The sequence below is a fragment of the Cynocephalus volans genome, chromosome 1 (assembly GCF_027409185.1).
Source record: "Cynocephalus volans isolate mCynVol1 chromosome 1, mCynVol1.pri, whole genome shotgun sequence".
Taxonomy (NCBI): Eukaryota; Metazoa; Chordata; class Mammalia; order Dermoptera; family Cynocephalidae; genus Cynocephalus; species Cynocephalus volans.
The window spans coordinates 257237162-257255404 of NC_084460.1; the positions used below are offsets into that span (position 1 = coordinate 257237162).

Genomic DNA, 18243 nt, shown 5'->3' on the forward strand with positions numbered 1-18243 from the left:
CCTCTTTGCAATGTGACTCTATAGCTTCCTCCAGCCCGAGATGGGGATTATTTCTCCACGCCTTGAATCTGGGCTGGCTTGTGACTTGCTTTGGCTAATATTAAGCAGCAGACATGACACTGTGTCATTTGGAGGCTAGACCTCAAGAGACCTACATACTCCACCCTCTGAACCCTGCCCAGCCTCCGTATCAAGTCAGCTTAGCTTGCTGAGGGTGAGAAACTACACAAACCACAGTTGAATCGAAGTAGTTGTCCAACCTTAGGCCTCAGATACATGAGAGAACCCAGGCAAGATAAGATGAGCCTGACCCAGATGAGCAGAACTGCCCCCTTACCCTGACTCACATGCAATGATAAAAGGTGGTTGTTCTACCTCACTGACTTTTGAGAAAATTTTGCTTTGTTATGTAGCAGTATATCACTGACATAGATCTTAGGGAGGGAAGCAAAACATCCTACAACTAAATTCTAAAACAAAATCTCTCAAGTGCAACAGGCGCATTGCCCTTCTTCCACCATGAGAATTTCCCCTGGGGTCACTCCATCCCCAAGGCATACTCGATTCTATGTGTCCTTACCATGCCCCCATAAAAATACTTATTAACCCTGTGCTCTTTCTTAAAAGTCTTGATCTGTTTCAAAATGGCAGCTACAAATCTGATGAACAAATCTATAGTAATATGTTTAGAGACTTTCCATCTCCTCCCAGCTTCCACACTGCATTTTAGCCATATTCTTCTAATTTTAATAGTGATGTTTTAACCTAAATATCTGATAGTAGGAATTTCTAAAAATGCCAGTCAATGCCTCCTCACTTCTCCTCCTTTCCAACTGTAAGCCTTGCTGCTATGCAACCCTGAGAATGCCACTTAATCAGCGTAAGCCATCCTTGTTCATCTGTAATATAATGGAATTGAAATAATAGATTTCTAAAATTCCTTGTAGTTCTCTGGATTTGGATTTTGTAAAGTCACTTACTTGTCTTCATGTGTGTATTTTCCTCCCAGTCAATAATTACAAAATCCACAGGAGGCCTCCTACATAGCAGCTCATTTAAATGCAGGGGTACATATCAGGGTTTGAACAAAATTGCAGCATGTACCTGATTTATTTCACTGCAATATGGAGGAAAGCTATGAGTACTTTAAGGAAAATGACCACATACAAGCAAGCCACGTTCTTTTCATTAACTAAAAGCGGTGCATCCACCAGAATTGTATTGAAAATTATTAATAGATCTGCAACATAACCAGCGCCACCTTAGACAAGCCCAAGTACAAAATGGCACCGCCCACCTCCTCCCTTCCCCTCCCCTTTCCCTTTATGAGACCTCCCGACTTAAACAGAAACCCCTTTTGCTTCCACAAGGATGCAGTTCTCCACCCGGAACCACATAAGCATAATGCCCCTCCTTGATGGTATCAGCCAGCCCTTGGAGCACTATATAAGCTCTACCACCCCCACACCTGGTGCTGTCCCCCATTTTCAGGGCAGCCCTGGGCTGTTCCCCACTTTGAGCACAGCCTGGTAGATTCTTTTCCTTTAATAAAGCTTGAACGGTACCTGGCATCTCGGCTCACTTTCTTTCAATTATAATCATTTTTTTAGAAGTTTTTTTTTACAATATTCTTGCACTTACAGAAATCTACTATACGGAAATGACCAGATATGGGCAAAAGATTGATGCCCAAGGCTGTTCACTGCAGCTTCATTTATAATAGTAAAAAATCAGAATGTATTTTTCCAACCAACAAATTATTATTATTTTTTTTATTTATTGTATCAAAATCGATTATACATATTTCGGGGGTTGAACATTGAGAGATGTTGATCAAATCAATATTACTAGCATATACATTGTCACAAACCGTAATTATTCTTTATGCTCCTTGTCCAATCTCTCCCCATCCCCCTCTCCCTCCCGCTACAACCAACAAATGAAAGCGTAACTCATATGAAAGAATATAAAAGTTACACTTCCAAAGATTATTTAATCACATTGAAAAATACCCACCTATAAAATGAAATGAAAATAAAGGACAGAAACATAGACAGTTTTATCCCATTACTGTAAGAATATACAGGAATGTAAATAAATGGAAACAGAGAGAGAGGGGGAAGGAGGGAAAAATACCCTAAAATAATGTTTCTGAATGGTGGGTTACTTCTGCAAACACAGTTTTTAAGTCCACAACGAGCACTATTTCACTCGTAATCAGAAGCGCCTCGCGAGCACGCTGGAGTCCGGTGGCGCCAGGACAGGGACAGCAGCCCCGGCTGCCCGGCCGGCCGCGCGGGAGGGGGGCGCTGCGCGCCGAGGTCGCTGAGGTTTCCAAACCCGCAGCCCGGCGCGCGGCGGGAGGGACGCGGCTGCTCAGAAGAGCCGCCCCACGTGCTTTCGGGGAAACCGGCCGGGAGCGAGAAGGAGCAGGGTTGACAGGAAACCGAAAAGCGAAAGTCGGAGCCGGAGGGAGCAGTGCGCAGGCGCGGGCCCGGGGCTTTCCCTGCCTCTGCTGTCCCCTCCCCCACGGTGGCACTCTCCGGGCGGCGCAGGCGTCTCCGCACGCTTCCCCCTGGACGGCTGACCCGCTTGCAGGTCAGAGTCCCAGAGAGGCCGCTCTTCGCGCCCCTCCACGAGGGTGTGCTAACCCCGCATAGGACAAAAGGCTGCGGCGGGCGTGGGCGCCCGTTAGCCTTAGAGGGAGGGGAACATTGCCTAATTACTTAAGGTGCTGAAAACCTTACCCATGCCAGTTCCACCTCTTGTTCTAACCTTGGCCTGCAAACGCCCCTTTCCCACCCCCTCGCTTGGCTATCTGCAGAATCTGCACGTGTGCAAACTCACATCTTGTCTGCCTTTTCAGCTTGGACTCTCAGCTCGGGTGGCCGCCCTTACACCATGCGAGGGTGGAGCTGGAGGCCGGCAGTTGCTTCCCCGTCCTTTGGCTGGGTCAACGAGAGGCATATCTCCTGGGGTCTTCTCAGTTATGGTGATACCAGAAGGAGTGTGGGATAAGTAAAATGGAAGGAAATAGCTTAGTCACTGGTCGATGATTTCCTAAGTTTGGTAGGCCCGGGCAAAATAGTCGGCCCTGCCTACTATTTTTTGTGGCTCATTGAATGGTCTGGGAGGCAGACCGGATTTCTTTGGGCTCCTCTCAACTACTCTTAAGGGGCTCTATTTACTTAGGATGAACTAATCTAGGACCTTCAGTGTGAGGGGGACCTACTAACTGGCCCACACCTCCGGCCTCTTGTGGGAGTGGGGACCAGTCTACCTCCCCCCAACCCCCATGGCTGAACACAGGTAGGACCGGCGTTCAGTTTACGTAAATCCCACAATGCACATGAATGACATTTATTTCCCCGTTAGAAGGAAATAAAAATGGCATGTGCATTGTGGGATTTACGTAAACTGAAAGCAGGTCCAGGATCGGCTCTGTAATTCGCAGGGCCCAGTGCAAAATGAAAATGAAATGTGGGGTCCCTGGTTCAAAATAAGAATTTCAAGCAGGCAACATCAGAGAATTAAACCAAGCACAGAGCCCTTCTGAGTGCCCTGCCCTGTGGAAGCCAGCACTAGGAGAGGAGTTGGGGGACATATCTTCTGTAGCAGCTTTGTTAAAGCCAATAAAATATAATGAACAAGTGAGATATAATGAAGAAACAAATTTTATAACACCACTCCCCTATTTAAAAGCCTCTGCCGCCTTTCTATAGCATTTGCAATAAAATCCAGAGCCCTTAGCTTTCCCTATAGGGCCCTACATAATTTTCTCACCTACTTCTCTTGCTCCTCTTATCCCACTCATACTTTACTAGGCTCCCTCTATCCCCTTGGCCTCTTTCTGTTCCTCAAATACCCGAAGTTTTACCTGCCTGGGTCCTATACATACGTACTGTTCTTTTGGGATGCAGTTTTCCTGGCTGTGTTGATGGACTGGCTTGTTCCTTCTTTAGGTCTCAGCTCAGTCATCATCTCCTCAGATACCTTCATTGATGACTTCTTCCAGTGACTGTATAACACATTTGTAACAACCCTCATAGCACGTGTTAAATCTGTCCCTGTTTATTATGTGCTTGTCTGTTTTCATCTCTCCTTACCAGAGTATAAGTTCACAACAGGAGCGACTTTGTGCTGAGTTACAGCCTTTCTCATTCCATGAGAGAATGAAGCATAATGCCCCAAGACATCTATGTGTGTGATGAATTACCTTCTCTCATATATATTAGGAATGGCACTATACACCATCCTTGGGAGAGCTGTGAAAACAGCCAGGCAAATCATTTTCTGTGTCTTGTGGTTCATATGGGAAACACTGGTTGAGAAAGGCAATGCCTGATGCAGAGTAGTCCTCAAAGATATTTTTTGAATGAATAAATGAACATCATTGACCAACACTGGGATCATGAATTGAGACAGGAGGTGCTCAGTTCTCCCGGGATCAGGTTTTAGGCTACTCCTCTGGGTCTCAAGCCACCCTTCTAGGACTGAAGCTCTGCTCCTGATTTCTAAGCTAGGTGGCCTGGGGCATCTATTTCAGCACCAGCAAGTGGAAATTGAAACTACAGGGAGCAGATTTATGCAAATCCAGTGGCTGAGCATGCTCACTATAGAGGACTTTATCCAGACATATAATCCTAATGGCTGAGCATGCTCAGTAAAGTGAAATTTATCATTCAAATGACCTTCCATTGGAGGTACTAGAGAGCACAGAATATATCTGGATATATTTGGTGCATGTGGTAGAATTTGACCCATGAACATGCTCTAAAAGAGACCAACTGAACATGTTCAGGACTAGGTTACATAACTGGGAACCACCTCCTTAGTTGAATATTCATTAGATAGCATAAATTTGTGTAGATAGCAAAATTATAAAAGCTGAATCCTGGTAGAAGGTGGAGCTGTTGCTCATCCTCTTTGTGGCCTGCGCATATATTGCCTGAGGTGTGTATTTTTTAATTTTTGTGTCATATTTGTCTTCGGCAGGCTGCTGTTCACTCTAGAGCGAGCCTGCACTTTGTCTGTGAATGTGTGTTTCTTACTTTTGTATTAAACTTGGTGGGGGCCCTGCTCAGTCTCTGAAGCTAGGCCGCACTCTCTCTGTGAAATCTGTATCTCTTATCTGTTGCATTAAACCTGCCGGTTCTCACTTTCTACTGTGACTCTGCTCTTCAATTCTTTCCTGTGGTGGAGTCAAGAACCTGGTAAGAGGACGGGGTGGATTGAGGCTGGCTAATTGGGCCTTCCCAGACCCTCTCCTCTAGTATCAGAATCACAGGTTAATTCAGCCATTTAGATCTCAGCACTAGCTCTAAGACCTACTGAGCCATAAATGAGTGGAAAGAGAATAATAAGCATGTGTATTCTGTAAAGTTCCCTAAAAGATTTTAGTAAGAGCACCACTCCTCCACTCCCCTTCTGCCCTTTCCCCTCACCCGCTGTCTGATGGCCTCTGGAGTTCTTTCCATCTGCAACAGTGTGCAAGATGTGGAAAGGGGTGACTGTCAAGCCCAATGTAAGAGAGTGTTGTGCAGAAGTTTTTCCAAGGGCAGAAGTGGTAACAGCCATGAGTTCAATGAAGGGGGAGTTAAGGGGAAATTTCAGGAACACTTGGTTCATCTGTGGGTGGGCAGGTGTCTGGGATGTTGGGCACACATAGATAATAACTGAATCGGAGGGTAAGCTCATAATCAAACAGTATAATTCTAGACCATTTCTACAGAGCTTGGAAGTTAAGGATGAGGTGAAGTAGAGAGGAAGCCCTATGTTGTGTGATCATACTTCTAGATAAAGTATAATATTGGGGTTTGTTTCGTGATTTTAGAGTTCGGAGGCATTATAAAAAGAATTCTAGCTTAGTCTTGCAGGCAGACCAAGGAGCAAAGGAAAGGAAGGAGCTAATCACTGTCCTCTATGTGTTCAAACACTAAATCATGAACAAATACTCATTAAGGGCCTGATTGTGCTGGATTCTAGGGACATAACTGTTACAAGGTTATCTTGGTCCCTGTACATGCAGAGCTTGTCTAGGGCTGATGAAGAAGACAGCTGATGTGCACATCCAACAAAGGTGATCAGCATGTGCTGGGGTATCTGAAGGACACTATGGAAGAGGCCTGGTGTGACCTGAGCCATCCTTGCATGCATATGTGTGTATGAACACACGCTCATGTGTTTGGCAGGAAGGTTTTCCAGAATCTGAAGGATGTGTGAACGTTGTCCAGGTAAGAGGGTAGATAGGAGGGGGTTGGAGAATAGCGAGGATGCAGCAGGGGGAGACGAGAGAGCATGGACCACCAAAGAAACTGCACGAGGCTCAGTCAGCCTGTGTGTGTATGTTTTGGAGGATAAGTATGTTTGGAGAGGAGAAGTGATGAGTTGAGTTGAAGACTAAGAAGAGACTAAATGACATTATGACTTGAGAATGAGGGTCTTTATCCAGAGCTGGGATTCTTAACTTTTTGTGCCATGGACCCTTTTGGCAGTCTGACGAAATCTATGAACTCTTTCAAAGGATAGTGTTCTTACTGGAATAAAATAAAACATGTAAGAATAAAAAGGAAACTGATCATATTAAATAGATATGAAACCAATGATATATTAAAACTGAAATAGGAGGTGCTCAGTTTCCCTGTTATCAGGTTTCAGGCCACTGCTCTGGGTCTCAAACCACTCCCCTAGGACTCAAGCCTCTCTTCTTGAACCTGAGCTATGGTTGCTTGTTGCACCCGTTTTCTGCACCAACACATGGAGATTGAGATTACAAGAGACAGACTTGTGTAATTCCAATAGCTGAGCATGCTCAGTAGAAAGGAGTTTATCCTATGAATGACATTCCACTGGAGACTGAATACACTTAAAATATGCTAAGTGTATTCAGTGGAATTTGACCAATGAGCATGCTCCAAAGAGACCAACTGAGCATGTGTGAGGCTATGTCACATAACTGCGAACCACCCCCTTAGTTGAATATTTATTAGATAGCATGAATATGTACAGATAGCCAAACTGTAAAAGCACAATTCAGGAAGAAGGTGGGGCTGCTGCTTACTGTCGCTGGAGCCAGCCTGCATTTAGCTTGTGAGGTGTGTGTTTCTTACTTTTTGTGTTAAACCTACCTTTAGTGGGCAGTTGTTCACTCTCTCGAGCCAGCCTGCATTTTGTCTGTGAAGTGTGTATTTCTTACTTTTGTATTAAACTTGCAGTTGTTGCTGTCCACTCTCTGGAGTCAGCTCACATTTCCCCTGTGAAGTGTGTATTTCTTATTCTTTACATTAAAACTCTTTTCACTTTCTACTCCAGTTCTGCTCTTGAATTCTTTCCTGTGGCAAAGTCAAGAAACTGGTAGAGAACGGGGTGGGTTGAGGTCAGCTATCCAAGACCAACTCCCCAGACCATCTCGTCCAGTATCAAAACCATATTAAAACCAACTTCATGGTACAGTAATATAAGTGCTGCTTCATTAATGGTGATAATTAAAATCTAGCAGTAGGACTGATTAATGCAGTTTCAAAATCATGCTTAGCATAAACAATATTTTGAGATAACTGTAATAACTGTAATATATGTGGTGTGGATTATGGTTTGCTGCCCTTATTCATAATTGAAGGAAACTCTAAACTTCAGTTAAAATACAATGGAAATAAAACTGTAACTTTTGCCATCTAAATTCATGAACCCCTGGAATTCTGTCCATACACCCCAGGTAAGAACTGCTAATGCACAGTGTCACGAGCCATTAGGGAGTTGAAATGATCCAACTTATTTTAGATAGAGACCTCTATTTACATATGAAGCTGCACGGAATTGTTTCTTGTATTTAATGTTAGTATGTTGCAGAGAATGTCCTTCCCCATGTTTTTAGAGCATCCTCTTTGTGAGGACTCTGGTAGAAATGACATAGACCTCACAGTGGTGGTTACACAACTTGTATGGGTTTGTCAAAATTCATAGACTGACACACCTAAAAAAGATGAATTTTACTGTATATAAGTTATACTCCAATAAGCCAGACTTTAAAAAAGTAGTCAAATTAATAAATATTCATAGTCAATTTGGAAAAAAAAAGAAGTCTACTCTGTGTCAAAAATCAGAGTGTGTGGGCATAAAGGCTGGTTTGCAAAGTCTGGGCCATATAATTATCCACTGTTAGAGTGGTTGGATGGTTTGACTCTTAATTCTGTTCCTTCTACTGCAGGGAGTGCACGGGCCTCCTGAGCCATGTGAGATAAAGAAAAATCCCTTGGGCTTGCCAGAGGTATACTCATTCTTTTTGGCTCTTTTGTGTGTGTGGGAGGCGTGTTCCTTGCCACCTTAGGCTTTGAGGAAATCCACTGTCTCTCTCCCTTCTTTCAGCATTTATTCCACACAAGTAAAGGCATTGTTACTCAGTATAATTGGTTAAAGTGATTCTTTACATTAAAAATAATTTGAAAAGGGATTAGTAAATGTATATCTGTGATTGATCTGGGATGAGTGAAGGGGAGAAGTAAAAATGTGATTAATATTTTGAAACTAAATCTATATTCGATTTCATCAAATGCTTATTTGCTACTAGTTTGTTATGAACCAAATATTTGTGAGCCCCCCCATTCATATATTGAAATACTAATCCCCATGTGATAGTATTAGGAGGCAGAGTAATTAGGAGGTGATTAGGTCATGAGAGTGAGCCCTCAGGAATGACATTAGTACCATAATGAAAGAGACCCCAGAGAACTCTCTAGCTCTTTTTCTGCCATGTGAGGATACAACAAGAAGTTGGCAGTCTAAAACCTGAAGAGTATCCTCACCAGAACCCAACCATGCTGGCACTCTGATCTTGGATTTCCAGCCTCCAGAACTGTGAGAAACAAACTTCTGTTGTTTAGACGCCCCCCAGTCTATAGTGCTTTGTGCAGCCTGAACTAAGTCATAGTTGGCAGAAAAAAATATCTTGGGTACGATTTGGGATAGTCTAAATTCTCTTTCCATTGTATTTCCAGCTGATATGGCACACCTTATCTTGGACTAAACAGGTATCCTCAGGAATCTGCTGACAAAATTCTGGAGTAAAAGATACACACTCTTTGGAAATAACTCTTTACCCTGGAGTCAAGAACTTGATTTTGAATTTCTGAATCTAAACAAAAATAGCCAATTATTGAACTCCTGTAATGTGGCCTGTGCCTCTATTATAGGATGCAAATTACAGATGTCATTGTATTTTCTACCCCAAAATAACAATGGCTGTGCTCATATAGAAACCTTGGCATTCTGCTACCCGGCTCTGTATTGACAAGCATTTAAAAATTCTGAATAGGTAAGAGTCCATCATACTTCTGATAAATTCCAGGGAACAAAAAGCTTTTGCAATTTTGGGGGGTATCTTAATCAAGTTGTTTGAGAGCACTTCCTGGTAGGAAGTTTTTTTTTTGTTTTGTTTTGTTTTTTACCTCTTTAAAGATAAAACTGTAATAATTATGCTCAGGTTTAAATTATTTCCTCTAATTCTGCTGCCAGTTGATATGTATGTCTCAGACAAATTTCAGAAAACTTGGTTTGTGGAGGGAAGTAGAGACTGGGAGAATGCACCTTGAGTACCATCAGGAGCTTGCAAAGGAGTCAGAGAACCAGCCTGGAGGCAGGTGGAGAGTTTGCCCTATATGAACGATCTAGGATCCAGTTGGGCACATGTGGGTGGGTATAAAGAATGAGATCGATGGGATGGAATCTCTCTAAGGGTTATATCTCAGGTTATATTAAAAATGGGTTTTTTTCTTGAACACTTTTCCATCAAGCATTAGTCTCTGCCTGTTTGGTTTGCCTGGAGGACAGGAGACTGATGGAAGGAGTTAGAGAGGAGAGGAGCCCTTCAGAGGTGGCTGTCGTCTCCGACTCTGCAGTTAGGGCTCACCTTGGAAACGAGCCTCGGGATTTTTCTGCAGTTGGTCATGGCAGATGCCTCAGTAGCACAATTTCCTCGCCTGGCCTCATTAGCTTCCCTAGGGCTCAGCAGACAGAGAGAGCTCCCCAAGTCTTGGGCATCAGGGGGATCCCTCATGATTATTAAAGGCAGCAGCTGAGCAATGGCACCACTGAGCATCCAGTCGGGGTGAAGCAAGTACTAAAGCAGGCCTGCAGCTCATAGATGTGCACTGCCTTCCAGTAAACCACCTGCCCTTCTTCTCCAACAGAGAAACTGAAGGGATGGGACTTCTCATGCTAAACCCCTCACCCCAGGCTCAGATTGGACTTATGGGACCATAGACCATTAGAGCTGGGAAGGGTAATAGAACCACCCAGCCAACCTCTTCTAGAGGTGAAAAATGTGCAACCCACAGAAGAAATCAGTCACCCAAGGCCAGAGATGTTATTCTCCTCCCATTCTTCATGAGAGTCTTACCCATGCATCTGCTTTTGATGCCTATAATATCCGTGCAATTTGCCCAAGATACCATGAGAAATGACTCTGGATTCCTCTCATAATAAGAGACGTGTCTGTGGCTGTGGTACCAGCAGCTGTAAACCCCATAGTTGAAACAATGTTGACATGGCCATCAAGAGACTTCATAATTCACCCCTGGACACCCTCTGAATTGCTGCTGTTAATGCCCCATTATTATTTCCATCTTGAATCTACTGCGATGACTCTGACCTGCTAGAACTCAGACACTGCTTAGCTTACATGGTTTTTCCCTCAAGCTTTCCTGCTGTTTTTTGAGTAATGTAGGTGTGACTTTGTTATTCATGACTTACCCTGAAATGTTAACACTCATACCTAGAACCAAAATCATAAGTAACACCTGAGAAACAAAATCAGAAATAAAACAAACACATGCAAATAAGCCTTCTGTTGATATTGTTATTAACACTGGTTTCTTAAAGTTGTCTTATCTTGCAAGTTTATCTGAAGCTTTGGTTTTAGCATTTCAATCACAACACTCCCAACTGGGGGTGCCATGCCAGTGAGGGGACAGCTTCAGACTGCAACCATTTCCTGGAAACCGGTATTTACAAAGCTGAAGAAATAAGATGTGGTTGTAGGCAAAGAATAGTCTTTAAACTTTTTCATTTGCTTCCTTCTTTGGGGTGTCAGAGTTAAACCGTCATTCAGCAGAATATGGAGACTTCATCTAAAAGTGAAAATGAAAATGATCTTTGAGGAAATTGCTGTTTTGCAAACAAATTCTTACTTCTTGGGTAGGGATATAAACATCCTGTTGTCTCCTAAATACCCCATAATCTTTCTAGCAAATAACTACTAAGTGTTCACAAAAGTAATTGGGGTTGGTCAGTCTAAAATAAAAGGCAACTTTCAAGTAGATGAAACTGTTTTAAGAAGGCACATTAATCCCACCAAAAGCGTAACTTAAGAAATGGGTGCAAAATGTAGCAAAAGTTCATTTAAGCATTCATAATTTAATTATTTAAGGGCAACCAACATTGAAATAAGCTTTCATCCCTGGAAATCTTCAAGAGAATGACTAAAAACCACTTGATTTATAACCATATACAAATCTTTTGGGGCTCAGGTTCTCTCCAAGATTCTATTATTTCTATGTATGTTCACTTTCATGTAAAAATTGGGAGTTTGAACCCCTTGACAGTATTGGGGGATAAGAACAAATAGATATTTCCTAAATAACATTATTACATTAAAGATTATGATCCAGTTCTCAAAAAGAAGAGTATTATTATGCTGCTATTGATTGTTATTCATTTACTTCTTAGAGAATCTACAGCGACTAGTAGTGCAAGTAACAAGAAAAATTGGAATTTGTGGTGCTTGCACTGTTAAAATAGATATTAAACTACGCTTACAAATATTGACTAATATATGTTGTTGGCCAAAGCAGACAGTGGTGGGGAGCGATGGGTCCAATGGTGGAAATAGGGACTGTGCTTGAGCAGCACGTAGGAATATTGTGCCCTCTGGTGGTTTTTGATGGAAAGAATTTAAAGCAGTTCAAGCAAGCGAAGGTGCCTGCTTTCAGTGCCCGTAATATCAGTAATATACAGGCTCATACAAACGCCCTTCGTGTTATTCCCATGAATTTGTTCCAATAAGCATGTTTTCTCCCTGCCCAGGCAGTGCTGGAGCCCCTCTGATTCCACACCACCCTCGCTTCATTGGAAATGCTCTTGGCCAGCAATGGAAAGAAAGGGCACGTACTGCAGTTTCAATGGTTGTGGGACTCAGGTTTTCTCTGAGCACCGCATACACACTTGGAGACATGGGAAGAAGGTCTGACGGAGAATGCGGTTCAGCTGAGTCACTTCGGCTAGAAGAGAGAACGAAGTGAATACTGAAAAGGATCAGAAAATAATCGCTCATTTCTAGGGCTTCATCTCCTTGTGAGACGGAGCTGCCCAATTCATCACTTCATATCAGAGCATTCAACCTGCCATGGAATATATGGCATATAAAAGGGCAACTTTGTAATTCCAGTCATGATAGACTGCATTAAGTGTGCCCTGCTAGCTTTATGTGTGAAAGAAAATGGGACACAAAATGCTTTATTGGGCATTAAAATGCTTTATTCTCAGTTATATGTACTCTGTTCCACCTTAAATCTCTTATAGCTTTTTAAAAAAAAATAAATTCAATAATAAATATTTTACATGTGACTAAGATTACTCACATTGTTGAAATGGGGATAAAAACTGAAGGAACATAACCTTTGTCTCCCCTTTCTGTTGGTCTTGAAACTGGAAAAGAAAGGCACAATGTTGGGAAAAATTATTATCAATATTATTAATAAAAGAAAAAAGAGTCTAGAATAGTATCAGCAATGCTAAAAGAAAGAGAAATAATACAGTTATTCAGTGATTCACAAAAAAGGTTTCGTTGAATAGAGAAAACTGTCTTTTAGATAAGCATAAAATGTACAAGAGAAAAATCTCTTCACAGGTCTAATCTGACTTTACATAAATGTCTCTAAAATGAGTAAGAAAAATTGAGAGTCAGCTATATAACCTGTCTTCTACATTGTGTTTAAGTTTGATTACAAGGACCGATTTATTCATGTATTGGGCAATTTATAGTAACCTAGTTCTTTTCATTAAAACTGACACCAATCGTAACCTTACAATTACAAAGATTCTGAAGCTTGGACGTCAGTGTTCCTAAAAGTACCACTGTACTGAGGCAACAGAATGTGCAAACCTCTTCTTGAGAACATTCCCCAAATTTCTCTGGTATACCACATGGAACTAGTGCTTGGTCCAATTTTCCAACTGTAATTTGTTGCATTGACATTTGTTATCTCATTTGATCAGATGTAGAAAGTCACTCAAAAGTCACCATTTTTTGTTTTTGTTTTCTTTTGTATTTTTGTTTGTTTGTGTCAGAAGGGATGAAGTCAGAGGCAGCAAGTCACCACCTGTGAGTGACGACTGTAGGATATTCCACAAGATGATGCCCAGACATCTAATTGCTATAGATGAATGTTTGTATGGATTGTTTACACTTTCATTAAAGAAACAGAATGGTGAGCTTATCTTACAATGATATAGCTAATTTCATGAGTCTTCTTTCATGTATTCAACAAATATTCACTGAATGCCTATTTTGGCCATTTACTGTTCTAGGCCCTTAGGATACAACCAGGGAAGGTAGGCTGGGGTTGAGGGGAAGGAGAGGAAGCACAGACCCCCATGTTCCCTCCCTGGCAAATGAACAAATACTCTCTGAGTTGTAAGACTATAATAAGGGGAAAATATAAAATGTATAAACCCTGGGGTTCCTTTGCAAAATACAAGCTTGCCTTGTGTTTCCTTTCCCCCAGTCACGGAAGTGAAGTCAGCACCACTCCTATTTTTCAAAGGAGAAAACTGAAGCCCTACAAGTGGCTGTGAAAGGCCCCCATGGCCATGGTGAGGTCTGGTTGCAGCTACTGGTTATTGCTCTGCTAGTGTTAGCCTCAGTGGTCCCTTTTTGGGAACTGCTGACATATCACTTCATTTCTAAGGTTTTGACCTCCACGTGCCTATCAGATCTTACAAAGATCAAAGTCAACAAAAAGAAGAACTTCATTTACTTTGCTCTGATATGAGGTTATTTTCCAAAATCTTAAAAAGAGAAGTAAACAGAAAGAATCTAACCTTCACATGGCTGGGAGCTGTAGTGTTTACCAAAGGCTTTGTCTTTGGGAATGTCAGGATATAGGTACTTAAGAGGATTTTCGGGAATGTTTTCAGCCATAATAACCTTGTAGTCTCGAAGGATGTCAGCAAATGGCAGAGCAGACAACCGTCCTTTATTGTAGGGTTCCACAGAGTGGAATCTCACTTCTCCTGGAAAAACAGAAATTGAAGGAATATCCAGGTTTCTGCAGGCATTCTTTGTGGCCATTCTTCCTGCTCACATTACCTTCATGTCACTGGTTGTAAAACAATGCCAGTTCTTCTGCAGTCTGGACAGTACACTCCATGCACGTAATAGAGGGTGACCACTCAGCCTTTTAGAATTCATGGGTACCCTATTCTGGGACAACCACAGCAACTAATATTCAACCCCCCCGAGCACATGAAAACAGATCAACATACCACACACTTGTGAAAGCTGAAATCCCAGTAAGCAAACTCAAGAATACTAAATTCACGTGAATAAACTGTAGTGAGCATGTACCATTTTCAGAATGGTCCACCCAGGTGAAAGTTATTCCTCCAAGATGGCTTTCGCTGAATCTTAATAAAAAGGTTCCAGGCATTTTATCCTTTAGTAAGAGCCGCTCCTTCTCTTTGCTAACGAAGCCCATGACATACCTAAAAGAGCAACAATGCATAGTTTTGTCTGATCATTATCACACTTGTATTTATTTCATTCACAAAGAGCAGACCTGAAGTTTGTTCTTAGTATAATCAGAAGTAAATTGTACGTAAAATACTCAGGCAGATTAATATAAATATTGATACTCTATGAGGAATATAAGAAACTGCAGCTATATTTTTTTCTCTCTGGCACTAAACATGTTTAAAAGAAAAAGAAAGGGAAAAAACTGATAACAACATGGAAAAAAACCTTATTAACTAATATGGAAAGTATATCCTGTAACTCACCCATCAATCCAAAGGGGAAGAATGTGTTTCTTAATTAGATCCAATATTGCTTCAAGCCACGTCCAAAAGGTAAATGATTTACCAGGTAAGTGTTCCTATTGGAATAAACAAGCACATTAGGACAATGATTATTTAAGTAGTAATGTTGATATAATAATTCAAATTCCATTTTTCAATGAAATATTTTCTTTAAATTGGACAAGACTTTGGAGTTTCTTTTTAAAGCAATCTTATCCAGGACATCTTCAAAACTCAGGGTAATGATATGGAGGCTTAGAAAAGAGCATTAGAAAAAAAAGGAAAGCATTTAAATGATGTCCCCCCTTCCCTGTTTGTACCTTGCAGAACTTGGCCCAGGAGAGGTGACCATCACTGTAGCTAGACTGAACTAAAACAGAAGAAAAGAATGAGATTTATAATTCACCAATGAGACTGTTCAATTTTGTACTCAATATGGAGTTCTTTTTTCCACCCTTTCATGCATTTCTTAAGTACGTGTTATGGGTTTACAGTGTACTGAGTGCCAGGTACAGTAAAAATATAAGATATCATCCTTGCTCCTAAGAAATTTATCTAGGAAAAAAGCTTTTGATGGAAGAGCTAGGTTAAGGCAGGGGTGGGTGTCCAGGATCAGGACTCCGTGAATGGGCAGGATATGAACAGTCAGAGGAGAGGAAGGAGGCCACTCCAGGCAGCAAGAATAATGTAGGACAAGGAGTGTTAAACATGACCGTGCTCACATACGAGACAGTAAGGGTAGCCTAATGTTGGTGAACAAACACTATAAAATAAGCTTGTATAAGTTAGGTATAGCTAGATTACCAGGAACTTTGACTATTAAAATGAAAAGAATGAACTAGAAATCTGTTAGGCCATAGCAGCCACTGACTGTTTTGATCCAGAGCGGTAAAAGATGCAAGAGTTTCTACCTAAACTTTTAAGGAAATTATACCCACAAGGATAATTTGATGAAGATCTGAAAGAATATGGCTGCTATCTATACTACATATTTAAAAGCTTTATTCACATATTAACAAATACTTATTGAATGCCCACTGTTGCTGTTTATGAATTAAATAAGGATCAAATTAGATCCTTGCTCTAATCAGAAATGCATACAGATCCAATTTTAACTCTTTTTTGGTGCTAAATGTGTTCATCCCAGACTTGTCAAAATACATATATCTCTTAAAATTCCTTTAGAAAAACTTAGAGTATAGTTGCTACATGTAGTACCAATGACTATTTTGCAAACTGTAGAAATCTTAGTCAAAGCTGAAACTTTCTTGGTATGCATAATTAAGTATTACCCATGTGGTTTTTAATTTCTATTAAATTTCCTGGGCCTGATGAAGGAATCAGTCATTTTTCAGTTGGTTAATGTCAATTGAGATATTAATATGAAAGATCAAGACACCATTAACACTTCCCATCACATTCTGTGGCCGTAGCATAAGAACACCCTGGAGACTGCAGTGTGGAATGGAAATGAAGAGGATTTGGAACTGGGCAGGCCTGGTTGGCATCTTGGCTCTGCTAGGTACTAGCCACGCAGTCATGGCAGGTCACCTAACCTCTGCGCTCCAGTATTCTCATCTATAAAGTGGGTAGAATAATGTTGGCCTTGAAGAACTTCTGTGAGAATTAGAGATAATATAGCTGTAGCCCTGTGCCTGGCAATATAGTCGGCACCCAATAAATTATGATGATCATTTTTATTAATAGTAGTGATATTATCCAGTTCTTTAAAACACTTTGAGTACCAAAAACAGAGGCAAATCCTCCCTATCTACCAGCTCTCACCTGTAAGCTTATCTGCCAGCATATTGAGTTGATCTGAATTGAGGCCACGACCGACGTATGACGAAAACTGCCAGCTCATCACTTCCAGGAGTTGACTCAAAGTGGCAGATGGAGGATTATTAAAAAAAAACAAGTTCTGAAATATAGTTATGATGATGATTATATTTGTTAATTACACTGAAAACACTAATTCAATATATAGAATTCCTGATTTAAATTCTTTAGGCCAATCTAAGTTAACAATACAGAATATAGTCTCAAGTCTGCTGTTTGTTTGAAAACTAATTTTTGTCTTTTCCTAAAGGGCTCCTTTTTTCCTTGAGTCTAACATGGATCCATCTATATTGAAAGAATCATTTGGTATCTCTTTAACTTTCCCTAGACTATCAACTATCAATCAACTCATACAAGTGCTTAACACTGTCCAACAAATCATTGGGCAGACGAACTCTTTTCTGAAATAATGTCGATCTTAAACAAAACCTATTATTATGTTATTGAATTGGCTTATCATGGGTTGGCACAAGTTCTTCCTTGACCAGATAAATCATACCAAAGTGCAAGAAACAGTTAAGTCCGAGGCTAAGGTAGATGATCCTACATATTAATTTATAATTAATCTCAGATTCCTGTTTTATGGATAGTATAGTAGGCTTATTTTGCTCTAGATAAAAGAGTATTCTGTATAATCAACTACAATCAAAGTTGTTTGTGCCAGAAACTGTGTCAACAATAGTGAACGAAAGACTTTGTTCCAGATGACTGGGAAGCAGATAGTTGTGAAAGCCAAGAAATGTGTTCTAAGAAGGGAAGGAGGGAAAGAATTGAAAAATCTAGCACAGTACCTGGAGAAGGCCATTGATGAACATGAGCTAAGGTGGGCAGCAAGTAAAATAACCGAATCAAGATATTAAAAAAATTTTTTTTCAGAAGATAAGAATAAAAGAAGACAACATCCAATAAGGAATGGGAGATAGGAAAAAGAGGGATGAAGGGAGAAAAAAATTCAGAGAGGCAGTTTTCCTTGCGCCTGAGAATCATGTCTGGAAAAATGACCAGAAAGCACAGAATACAATGAAGGTCTAAGAGCTAAGGTTTTAGAGAAGGATAGAATTAAGAAGAGAAGCCAGAGTTAGTTGTTCGGCTTGGTTCTGTAGCCAGGCTGTGAATCTGTGTTTTAGGAGCTGCATATGATCTCTATCTCCAGATTCTCATCCTGGCGCTGAGTAAATCTGGGATGGCTAGCGTGGCAACTCTGGGCTTTCTTACAAAAGACGGCTGTGGAGGAAAACCTAGTGCAGCACTGAGCTTTGAGGCTGGAGGACAGAGAAGTAGCCCGATTCCCCTCCTACATCCTGGAGTTGGAAAAAAAAGCTGAACATGGTGTCA

At 41.1% G+C, this 18243-nt stretch overlaps 1 protein-coding gene across 1 annotated transcript in view; it reads right to left on the reverse strand.

The window, feature by feature from the left end:
• Window positions 1–11096: 11096 nt before the first annotated feature.
• Window positions 11097–18243, reverse strand: part of STAT4 (signal transducer and activator of transcription 4) — a 90943-nt gene continuing 83796 nt past the window's right edge. The window contains exons 16-23 of the mRNA XM_063099502.1: window positions 16855–16990; window positions 15390–15439; window positions 15052–15146; window positions 14621–14757; window positions 14095–14286; window positions 12633–12699; window positions 12164–12272; window positions 11097–11123 (exon numbers count right to left, since the gene is read on the reverse strand). Of these exons, the coding sequence (XP_062955572.1) occupies window positions 11097–11123; window positions 12164–12272; window positions 12633–12699; window positions 14095–14286; window positions 14621–14757; window positions 15052–15146; window positions 15390–15439; window positions 16855–16990 (813 nt within the window). The remainder of the gene's footprint in view (window positions 11124–12163; window positions 12273–12632; window positions 12700–14094; window positions 14287–14620; window positions 14758–15051; window positions 15147–15389; window positions 15440–16854; window positions 16991–18243) is intronic.